We start from the raw sequence: 12,120 nt of genomic DNA on the forward strand, positions 1-12,120 counted from the left end.
TAAAAAAATTAGGGAAGGGGCTCCTGGGTGGCTCATCCAGTTAAGAGTCTGACTTTAGCTCAGGTCATGATCTCATGGTTCATGAGTTCAAACCCTGCATTAGGCTCTGTGCTGACAGTGTGGAGCCTGCTTGGGATTCTCTCCCTCTCTTTCTCTCTAAATAAACAAATAACTTTTAAAAAAAATTAGGGAAGGGGCTCCTGGGTGGCTCATTCTGTTAAGAGTCTGACTTTGGCTCAGGTCATGATCTCATGGTTTGTGAGTTCAAACCCTGCATTAGGCTCTGTGCTGACAGTGTGGAGCCTGCTTGGGATTCTCTCCCTCTCTTTCTCTCTAAATAAACAAATAACTTTTAAAAAAAATTAGGGAAGGGGCTCCTGGGTGGCTCATTCTGTTAAGAGTCTGACTTTGGCTCAGGTCATGATCTCATGGTTTGTGAGTTCAAACCCTGCATTAGGCTCTGTGCTGATGGCATGGAGCCTGCTTGGGATTCTCTCCCTCTCTTTCTCTCTAAACAAACAAATAACTTTTAAAAAAAATTAGGGAAGGGGCTCCTGGGTGGCTCATTCTGTTAAGAGTCCGACTTTGGCTCAGGTCATGATCTCATGGTTTGTGAGTTCAAACCCTGCATTAGGCTCTGTGCTGACAGTGTGGAGCCTGCTTGGGATTCTCTCCCTCTCTTTCTCTCTAAATAAACAAATAACTTTTAAAAAAAATTAGGGAAGGGGAGCCTGGGTGGCTCATTCTGTTAAGAGTCTGACTTTGGCTCAGGTCATGATCTCATGGTTTGTGAGTTCAAACCCTGCATTAGGCTCTGTGCTGACGGCGTGGAGCCTGCTTGGGATTCTCTCCCTCTCTTTCTCTCTAAATAAATAAATAAACAAACAAACAAATAACTTTTAAAAAAATTAGGGAAGGGGCTCCTGGGTGGCTCATCCAGTTAAGAGTCTGACTTTAGCTCAGGTCATGATCTCATGGTTCATGAGTTCAAACCCTGCATTAGGCTCTGTGCTGACAGTGTGGAGCCTGCTTGGGATTCTCTCCCTCTCTTTCTCTCTAAATAAACAAATAACTTTTAAAAAAAATTAGGGAAGGGGCTCCTGGGTGGCTCATTCTGTTAAGAGTCTGACTTTGGCTCAGGTCATGATCTCATGGTTTGTGAGTTCAAACCCTGCATTAGGCTCTGTGCTGATGGCATGGAGCCTGCTTGGGATTCTCTCCCTCTCTTTCTCTCTAAACAAACAAATAACTTTTAAAAAAAATTAGGGAAGGGGCTCCTGGGTGGCTCATTCTGTTAAGAGTCCGACTTTGGCTCAGGTCATGATCTCATGGTTTGTGAGTTCAAACCCTGCATTAGGCTCTGTGCTGACAGTGTGGAGCCTGCTTGGGATTCTCTCCCTCTCTTTCTCTCTAAATAAACAAATAACTTTTAAAAAAAATTAGGGAAGGGGAGCCTGGGTGGCTCATTCTGTTAAGAGTCTGACTTTGGCTCAGGTCATGATCTCATGGTTTGTGAGTTCAAACCCTGCATTAGGCTCTGTGCTGACGGCGTGGAGCCTGCTTGGGATTCTCTCCCTCTCTTTCTCTCTAAATAAATAAATAAACAAACAAACAAATAACTTTTAAAAAAATTAGGGAAGGGGCTCCTGGGTGGCTCATTCTGTTAAGAGTCTGACTTTGGCTCAGGTCATGATCTCATGGTTTGTGAGTTCAAACCCTGCATTAGGCTCTGTGCTGACGGCGTGGAGCCTGCTTGGGATTCTCTCCCTCTCTTTCTCCCTAAATAAACAAATAACTTTTTAAAAAAATTAGGGAAGGGGAGCCTGGGTGGCTCAGTCGGTTAAGTGTCCGACTTGGGCTCAGGTCACGATCTCAAGGTTCGTGAGCTTGAACCCCCACGTCGGGCTCTGTGCCGATAGCTCAGAGCCTGGAGTCTGCTTCGGATTCTGTGTCTCCCTCTCTCTCTGTCTCTCCTCCTCTCATGCTCTGTCTCTTTCTCTATGTCAAAAAAAAAAAATAAACATTAAAAAAATAAAAAAATAAAAAAAAAAAAATTAGGAAAAGGAAATAGACATCAGACTACATCAAATAGCTACTAGACAGGTTAGGAAGGAATTATACTGTCTATTAAGTTAATCTTCTGCCTTACGAAAGTATGAAACTTATTTAAAAAAAATTTTTAATGCTTATTTTTGAGAGAGAGCGAGAACGCACAAGTGGGCCACATGGTATACTCACCAGGCCGCACCACCACAGGGCACTACTCTGCCTCCTGCTGCTGCTGTCACCTCAGTCACTTCAGAAAAACCACCAAATCCTGCCAACCAATCAAGACCTGACTTCCACAAAAACACTAAAACCTAGAACAGGAGACGTGTTTTCAGCATGATGGGATTTTTTTCTGTAAGTTAAGTCATAGGAAAAGCTCACACCCACTGGCAAATGCTGCATTTAAATCAAAGTTTGTGTTTGGCTGAAAATGGAAAGATTCCAGCAAGCAAGCTGGCCTACAAATCCTACAGAAACTGTGGGAGGCTCTCAGGCTGAAAGAGCATCTGTGATAAGCACGGAAGGAGGCCAGAATGTTGGTAAGTGTGTGCACACGTGCACAAGGTCTCTGAGGGTTCTGTCCCTCACCATGTGCTCAGGACCCCCTCTTTGTGGACAGCAGTAAAGCACAACGGAAACCTGACGCTTTCAGGAGACCTTAAAATTAAGTAAGTGTCACATGTCTACTTTGCACAGACACGGGTAATGGGCAACAAACTAGACAGACTGGGGCAGGAGACACGGCAGAGGCACAAACACTGGAGATCATCCTGGGAAAGGTGCCCACTCACTAGCTAGGTGACCTCTGTGAAGTCAAATGCACATCTCTGAACCTCTCTTTCTCCTCGTCTGCAAAATACAGCACAGTCATCCCATGACAGGTGAGGGGGTTCTGTTGCAGCCAATAGAAAACGATAACAGCATGAGTTGTACTGCTTTTTCCATTACAAGGAAAATGGAGAGTGGACTGGTAAGGGTGGCCTCCCCAAGTCGTTCAGGGCACGTCTTTCCAGTTCACTCTGCGGCCATCTCCATGGTGGGATTGGTGACCTCATGATGCAGAATGGCTGCTGCAGTTCCAGTCATCACAGCTAGGTTCTGGGCAGCAGGAAGTAAAGAAAGGTATACAAGCTCCCTTCCTGTAAGTCCCACAGTAATCCAGCTTATAGCTCACCAGCCAGCACTTAAATGGGAGCCTCACCTAGCTACAATGGAAGTCTGGAAATGTCCGGCCAACCACTCTGATTCTGTCATAAGGAAGGAGAGGAGAGTTCACGGTGGAAGAAAGCTAGAAGCCTCTATCACCTGCACCTCATTCATAATACCTTTACTAGTATTTGTACAGGAAACTGTTTAGCATAGCGTTAGAGCATCCTTGGCTTCTGGGGCTCAGCTGTATTGTAACTTTTTAAAAAAATTTATCTTATTTTGGGAGAGAGAGACGGCGGGGGGGGGGGGGGAGGGGGGGAACGCCAAGCAGGCCCTGCACTGTCAGCACAGAGCCTGATGCGGGGCTCAAACTCACGAAGCGTGAGATCATGAGCTGAGCCGAAACCAAGAGTCTGGCACTTAACTGCCCGAGCCACCAGGCGCCCCAGCTCTTGTAACCTTGCTTCCACCCTCCCTTTCTGAAATTCCCACCTCCTTTCTAGCACATTCTGCATCTACACCCTCCCTGCTCAATTGCTACCTCTTAATTATTGATCACGTTGGCAATTCTGGGGACTCTTGACTCCCCAACCCCCTTTCATAACATGTCATCTCTAAGACACCTTAGAGGTTTTTTTGCCCATTTCTATCATTATTGTATATTCTATGTTTAGCCATTTCTATCATTATTATATATTACACAATCATACTTTGAAGTAAAATCATTACATTTCAGATCATTATAAAGTTAGTTTATAAGATAACATTGATTTTGGTAGCATCTTAATAAAAATTTATAGCTAAAAATAAATGTTAACTTTTACTCCTATCCTATAATAGGAGGGAAAATGCTATTGAACTTAAAGTAATTACAATAAAGTACAGTACCTCTCAAATTTTTAGATGGCAACATACCTCACACTCCTTGGGAACTAAATACCGGTTAGGTCTGAGAGAAAGTACCAACAGTAGGGGGAAAAAAAAAACAAACCCAACCCTGCTTTCCATGAACTGATGTTTAAATTATTTTATGTTGCTCTTAAAAAAAAAAAAAGATCAGTGTATATTTAGTTTCTAAACAGTCACAAAGAGGGTTTTAGCATTCTGTTTGGACTGTATGCCTATGGCTAATAAACAGAGCTAAACTGAACTGTCCCTCTTAGGCTCTGCAACTTTGCATCTACACGGCTTTTCCGGTTACTTAACATCTCTGTGCCTCTCTCTCCCCGTGTGTCCCTTTAGACAACGGTCCTGGGGCAGACCAATTTGGGCCCAGAAGTGTACAGGAAGCACGGCAAAGGCCTGGAAAGACCAAGAATGCTCAAAGCAAGAAAATCAGGAGGGCTTGCGAGATCACAAAAATCGATGCCTTTGTTGTGAGATCACCAATTCCTTGAGTAGAGGTACTGTGCACAGGGCCCTCGAAGTCCCTGAGTGAGTGAATGAATGAATGACAGATATTAAACATTTTTCATGTACTCACTTAGGAGTAAGTGCATATGATGTGTATATATATATATATATATATATATATACTAAATAAAACAAATGGCATTTATTCATCTGTGAATATGTGCCTGATCTTGGCTATGTGTTAAATAGATACTATATTGCATTATACAATATGTATCTCTAGTATGTGTTAAATAGATGCTGTATTTGATTATAAATACATATCTCTGGTATATGTTAAATAGTGTATTTGATTATAAAATGCATATTTCTGGTATGTGTTAGATATTCTATTTGATTATAAATGTATATCTAGTATATTTTAAATAGATGCTTATATTTGATTGTAAATATGTATCTCTGGTATGTGTTAAGTAGATACTGTATTGGATGATAAAATGCATTGCTCTGGTATGGGTTAAACAGATACTGTATTTGATTACAAATACGTATCTCTGGTGTGTGCTAAGTAGATACTGTATTTGATTATAAAATGCATAACTCTGGTATGTGTGAAATAGATACTGTCTTTGATTTTAAAATGCCTATCTCTGGTATGTGCTAAGTAGATAATTTATTTGATAAAATGTGTAACTGTGGTATGTTTGAAATAGATACTGTCTTTGATTTTAAAATGCCTATCTCTGGTGTGTGCTAAGTAGTTAGTGTATTTGCTTATAAATACGGATCTCTGGCATGTGTTAGAGAGACAGTGTATCTGTTCTACAGTGTGCGCCTGTATGCAGGAGCCAGAGAGGGTAGGTAGGATAATGAACCTTTACTGCAGCGGCTGCAGAAGGCAGAGAGGAGCTGGCCCACAGCCCCGCCTGAGAGCAGATGGCAGGTATTAGCTCACCTTTCCCTCCCTTCCTTCTCTCTCTCCCTCCCTCCTGCCTGGAGTGCGGGGCCCCAGGGGAAGAGAGCAGTCCTGCATTGCTGGGGAAGTACAGGGCCGGGGAGGGGCTTGCTGCCTGGCGGGGGGGGGGGGGGGGGGGGGGGGGGGGGGGGGGGGGGGGGGGGGGGGGGGGGGGGGGGGGGGGGGGCTGGGCTCCTGTGGGGGTTGGGGAAGGGGAAGGAGTGGGTGCTGGTGGGGGGGGGGGTGGTCACATGCAGAGCCCTGAGGCTTTTCCCTGCTGGCAGCTCAGCTCTGCCTGAAGGGGCTGTGAGTAGGAGTTTACTGTTTTAAAAATTCTTTTAGTCTTTTTTTTTTCTTTTAACAAAAGGGACAAAATTTATAACCCGATGGAAAAAGGGGCATCCCCATCATTCTGAGTGTCGAGGTCTTGCTGCCATGCCTCCCGTACTTGATTTCTTTTCTGTTAAAAACAAAATTATTTAAAAAAAAAAATCATATAAACTGATTTGGAATCACCAGCATAATGATAAAATTGGATCCTTGAAAGGAAACGTATTAATCCAGGGAATCCTGATGATTCATCAGTTAAAAGAAGGTTACCTGCCCGTTGTACTCCACTGGTTTCAGGCCCGCGTAAATGGGCAGGAAGCTGCTAGCCAGGAGAACCTGGAGGAGGAAACAGAGAAACAGCCGGCAAGTGTAAGCATTCACACACAAAACACACTTGATGTATTAGTAAAACATGTTACGTTTTTCCAAAAATAACAATGTTCACTGTAAAAGATTAAGTTCTATATATTTCTTTTTTTTTTTAATTTTTTTTTTAACGTTTATTTATTTTTGAGACAGAGAGACAGAGCATGAACGGGGGAGGGTCAGAGAGAGAGGGAGACACAGCATCTGAAACAGGCTCCAGGGCTCGAACTCACGGACCTCGAGATCATGACCTGAGCCAAAGTTGGACGCTCAACCGACTGAGCCACCCAGGCGCCCCAGTTCTATATATTACAACTGCACACCAGACACAGTTAAGGAGAAGGTGACACTTCTGTCTGAAAAGACCATGAACACAGAGGCGAGATTCCATGCTCTGTGACTCAACTGACTTCACCTGAGTAAAATCGCTATTTTAATTGCAGACGACCAGGTCATTAGAAAATTTAACTTCCAGGGAGGTCTACATTCGTGAGCACATACAGGCTGCAAATAAATTATTCACGATGCTCTGTCATATGCTATAAAAATCATTTCTCAGGTTGCACTGTGGAGGGCGCCTCGCTGGCTCAGTCTGTGGAGCGTGCGGCTTGATCTTCGGGTCTTGAGTTCAAGCCCCATGTTGGGGGTAGACTTTACTTGAAAAAAATAAAAATAAGGTTGCACTCTTATTTTTCAGAGGAGCAAACCCTCTGGTTATTACAGAGGAGACCAGCCTGCAGCTTGGGAGGATTCTAATTTCTCCCCACGATGTTGCTAACGGGAGCGACACATTTCATGTGCTAGCCACATGGTCTGCATATATAATGCGACGGCAGCAGCTTGGGACAGCAGGTACGCGTTATCTTCTATTGAAAAAGGCGAAAAAGGTCGCCATTTAGAATATTACCATTTCTTCCAACAGAACTTGGGCATTGGGAGCTTTTCTGACATTTACATGTTTCTTTTCTTTTTTCTAGTGCAGTCTCCAAATCACTACTGTTCTGTTTGGAAAGACACAGCAGTAGATACTGAATATTTAAGCTAGAATCTTTCAACTAGTAACTGTTTCTTGTCAAGGATTTCATGAGATTTGGCAGGGGTGGGGTGGGCGTATATTATTCAGAAATGGATTACGGCCCCACAACTGATTTGCAAATCGCCTACTTAGAATTATTTACAACTCAAAGAGCATTTTTCCCCAGGGAAACAATAGTGTAGGTATGTTTTCTGAGGTCAGCTCTCCAAGGCCAATATGTATATTCTGAACTGTGAGTAAGGATAGATCCAGTCACCAGCAACTGGACTTTCTGTAGGAGGCGTCCTCTGTGGGGTGGAACCTGGCTGGACAGCTTTTATTTCTGCGTCGTGTACCTGGAAGTTGGCACTGGCTTCTCTGTGCAGTGGTCCCAACTCTTAACAAGGCCCGTGGCTCCTCGCTGCTGAAAAGTGCTTAAGGGACAGGGTCTGTGCCTCCTGCATGGTCGGTCAGGCCTTCTCGGGCCTTCTCAGACCCACAAATACCTGTTTGACCTCCCCGTCTCCACGGCAGGAATGCAGATGAGCACCCTTGATGGGGCTCAGTGGGACAAACAAGGATTCGCCCATGGTGTTGGGGACGTGTCGAGCACAAGGGCTGAGGGTCTAACAGTCCCCATGGCAACGGGCTCCTGACAGGTGGCCTGGAAACATCTGGGGCGTCAGGTGTGAGTAGTAGAACAGCACAAACCAAGACTCTAGCAGGAAAGAAGGAAAGGACTGACACGCGTCACATATCCCTCTTGTTCCAGGCTGGTGCCGGGTGCCCGAACCAGCGACGTCATCTGTGTGCCCAGTGAAAAATGAAAATACAGGTATTAAGAAATGCAAGATGTCAGGGTGCCTGGGTGGCTCAGTCAGTGAAACATCCAACTGTTCATTTCTGCTCAGGTCATGATCTCATAGTTTGTGAGATTGAGGCCCACATTGGGCTCTGTGCTGACAGCATGGAGCTTGCTTAGGATTCTCTCTCTCTGTCTCTGTCTCTCTCTCTCCACCTCCCCTGCTTGCATGCACACTCTCAAAATCAATAAATAAAGTTAAAAAAAAAAAAAAAGAATTGCAACATGTTGACAACAGATCATCAAACCAAAGTACAATGGCAATCTTGCATGAGATTTGTCAACCATCTACAAACAAGACTGTAGGCATGCCTGTCCTTAGCATCCCTCTTCTATTTTTAATGTTTATTTATTTTGAGAGAGAGGGAGAAAGCGAGCAGGGGACGGGGGGAAGAGAGAGGGAGAAAGAGAATCCCAAGCAGGCTCTGCGCTGTCAGCACACAGCCCAACTTAGTGCTTGATCCCATGAACCGTGAGATCATGAGCTGAGCTGAAATCAAGAGTCGCTTAACTGGCTGAGCTGCCCAGGTGCTCCCGCATTCCTCCTGAAATGTGTGGCTTGATAGAATGCTGAGCTGTGACGCTAGGCAAACCTGTTATACAAAGAGGAAAGCAGGAGTGAATATCATCTCGGGTGATTTGTGGGGCATTACTTCATAAGCCAGTGGGGGATGACAGGACAGAGCCAACCTTCTCGGCCCCACGACATCAGCACTTGGGTGTTTTCCAGAGAAAGGCTGTGCACGGTTTCCATTGTCACTGCATTCACCCTAAATGAATTTGGCTCTATCATCAATTGGCTACTCTTTAAAAAAAAAAAAAACAATTACAGGCCCTAGGTATGTTTTGTAGACACGCTGTGGCTATTTAATGAAGTAATTTGGCAAAAAGCAACATCGTGCTGTGGCAATCACTGGAACGCTCTGGGGATAGCAGACATATTGTGAAATTACAGTTCTTAAGGGTCTTTAAAGAACCGAAGACACTCTGTAAATATGACGATTTATTTCATTATGCTGCATAAATAATCATATGTGCCCTGCAAAAAAAAAAAAAAAATCACCACCATTAGAATCAGAATGATGTGTTTTTCCTCCCCACTCTCCATGTCAGAGTATAATGTAAAGTTCACAAGTTAATGCTTGCAAGTGTTTTCGGTGTTTGGTTGAAAAATGCTATTCAATTACTTTCCTACAGATAAGAAGAGTACGAATCTTCCTAAATGATACGAGGACTGCAGTGAACTAGAAAATACCTGTCAGTCCTCCAAATCAATGTATTTACTCTGACATAACTCACTTTCCCTGTACGTGGGCTGCTGATTTGCATATCAGACCAAGTGCAGTGGGAAAATTAGCTTCCACAGTAGAGAACTAAGTGGTCTGTCTTATTCGTGGTCTGTTTGCCGCCATTTTATCGCAAGCAAATGGAACGTTCGAAGGAAGGAGGCGAAGACTCACACTCTGAGGCCACGTAATAGGACACACAGTAGGTCTAAACATGTCCCTACAGCGTGTCTTACCTCGTTGTTTTCCCAGTGAAATTTTTCTCACCAATAAAGCTCCACACACATAGAGTAGAGGTTCTCAGTGAAGGGAAGAGTGTCTTTGTTTCCTGGGGACATTTAGCGATGTCTGGAGACAGTTTTATTTGTCACTATTGTGTGTGTGGTGGTGGGGGGATGGTTACTACTGGCATCTAGTGGGTAGAGTCAAGGGATGCTTCTACACACCTATTAGTGCACAGGCCAGCCCCCACCACAGACAAGTATCAGACCCCAAATGTCAATAGCGTTGTGGCTGACACACGGATGTAACATCTGGGTCTTGCCATTCATGGCCCATCACAGGACTCAGTACTTTAAACAGTGCACAGAGGTCAGAACGTTGATTTGCTTTTTTGTCTCATTCTTACTTAAATACACAATGATAAAAATAAAAGCTAGTGACATCCTCTAGCAATGCACAGAGCATCGCCAAGTGCATATTCAATGCACGCTCTGACTAGCTGTTTTCATTTTACATGTTATAGAAAAGGGGTGTTTAGAAAATTATGTGGCCTGGCTTCCTTCGAGAATGAATTCCCAACAAGTTTCATTTATGCCTAAAGTTTGCTGTGGAGTTTAATGAGGAGCTGGCTATTTATTCAGAACCTGCTGGTGTAGTTGAAATTCAAAGACACGGTCAAATTTATCTTCCCAGGCTTCCCAGGATAATGAACAATCTTACATCAGGCCTTCGTTCACCTTCACTAGGCGAAATGGGCGAAGATCTTGCCGTAAGAGCATTCTCGCTAAGCGTGCGGCAACACGGGACTTCAGCACGATGGAGAGAGGGTGGTTCTTCGCAAGCGGGGCACGGTTCTGCACGAAAGCCTTCCTGGGACTATCGATCCACGAGCATTCACTTGGGTCAAATGACCAGCTCAGACTACCCGCGTCCACCAGCTTTACAACGTGAAGAATTCAGCGCTTGGTCCTAATGCACACAAGCGGCCACCACCAGCACGCCATGGCACAGTTAACTTCACAATCATGTCTGCTCGGCTGAGGAAGTGACCTAGGACTTTCTTAGAAACAAAGGATTTACCTCCCTCGTCACACTTTGCTGAAGGCTGATATTAAGATGTGCTTGCATTTCCTGGCTGCATGTTTCCTTGTGAAGAAAGATAGCCCAGAATTCCCGGGATAATGTGTAACGGGGCCCGCTAGTAAAGGAATCGCTAAGGACCTATGGCACACGGGACAAGAGCCTGGAGAGCAAGGGCCCCTGACTTGGTAAGTGCCCCCACACACATGACTGCAGCTGGTCTGCATAGCAATTTGTGGGGTAGGTGGGAGTGTGCATTCCAACTGACAGAGAAGCTAAGGCACTGAGAAGTCAGTGGTCCACCCACACTCCCCCGAAGATGAGGGCTAGGCTTTCCATCACCAAGGTACCAAATGCCTTTGCAGAAACTGACCTCAACGTGGTGTTGATCTCCTCAACACATCCGACCCACAGAAATGATCAGTGGAGTTCATCCTCCAAGGATACATTTTTATCTGCCCCCACAATTCATCCCCAAAAAGGGTGTGGCACCCCAAGTGGATATCCCTGGTTGATGAGAACAAGGGAGGTGTTTGGGGGAGGGGGCCCCTCGGGGCTCTGGCTTCACTGTGTACGGGGATCCTTCGTCTGGGGCTCATCTCCTACTGGCCTGGTAGCACACTTCACAAGTGCCTCCCTGTCTCTGCTCATTCACTACTAGGGGGAGGGGCGTACTCAGCACAAATGAGTTCTGCACAAAACAACACCTGCAGACCACACGTGTGACTTACAGTGGTATACAAACAATGGGGGGAAACCCCAACACGGAGTGTCTTAGTCAACTCTGGCTGCTGTACGAAATACCATAAATTGGGGGACTTCTAAACAATACACATTTATCACAGTTCTGGGGAGCACAAAGTCCAAGAACAGGGCACCAGCAGGTCTGGTGTCTGGTGAGAGCCCACTTCCTGGTTCATGGACAGCCATCTTCTCACTGTGTCCTCATGTGGCCGAAGGGGCCAGGGTGCTCTTTGGGGTCACTTTGTGAGGGCACTGTTCTCATTCATGAGGATTCGGCCCTCATAACCTAATCACCCCCAAAGGCCCCACCTGCTAATATCATCTCATGGGAGTTAGGTTCAACGTGAATTGTGGTGACAGAAACATTCAAGACCTAGCATTTCACCCCTGCCCACCCCCAAATTCATGTCCTTCCTGCATGCGAAATATATTCATCCCCTCCCCGTACCCAAAAAAGTCTTAAGTTGTTCTAGCATCCACTCCAAAGTTTAAAGCTCAAAGCCTCACGCAAATAGCATCTAACTCCACTCCGGGTGGGACCTGAAGTACCGTTCATCCTGAGGCAATCTGCTGTCCAGCTGGGAACCTATTAGATCAGTCAGGTTATGCGTTTCCCAAAAATGCGGTGAGAAGGCACAGCAGAGAAGGTCCCCTTCCAAGGGGAGAAATAGGAAGGCAAGAAGAAGCATTCGGAGCAAGTCTGAAACCC

At 45.2% G+C, this 12,120-nt stretch overlaps 1 protein-coding gene across 4 annotated transcripts in view; it reads right to left on the reverse strand.

The window, feature by feature from the left end:
• PNPLA4 (patatin like phospholipase domain containing 4) overlaps positions 1-12,120 on the reverse strand; it is a 33,497-nt gene that overhangs the window by 9,276 nt on the left and 12,101 nt on the right. For 2 of the 4 annotated variants that reach the window (XM_043570786.1, XM_043570785.1), the window contains exons 5-6: positions 8,592-8,672; positions 6,107-6,172 (exon numbers count right to left, since the gene is read on the reverse strand). The exons of 1 other annotated variant lie outside the window; for it this stretch is intronic. In XM_043570786.1, coding sequence (XP_043426721.1) covers positions 6,107-6,172; positions 8,592-8,672 — 147 coding nt within the window. The remainder of the gene's footprint in view (positions 1-6,106; positions 6,173-8,591; positions 8,673-12,120) is intronic. One more of the 4 variants, XM_043570787.1, reaches the window with a different exon arrangement.

The sequence above is a fragment of the Prionailurus bengalensis genome, chromosome X (assembly GCF_016509475.1).
Source record: "Prionailurus bengalensis isolate Pbe53 chromosome X, Fcat_Pben_1.1_paternal_pri, whole genome shotgun sequence".
Lineage (NCBI taxonomy): Eukaryota > Metazoa > Chordata > Mammalia > Carnivora > Felidae > Prionailurus > Prionailurus bengalensis.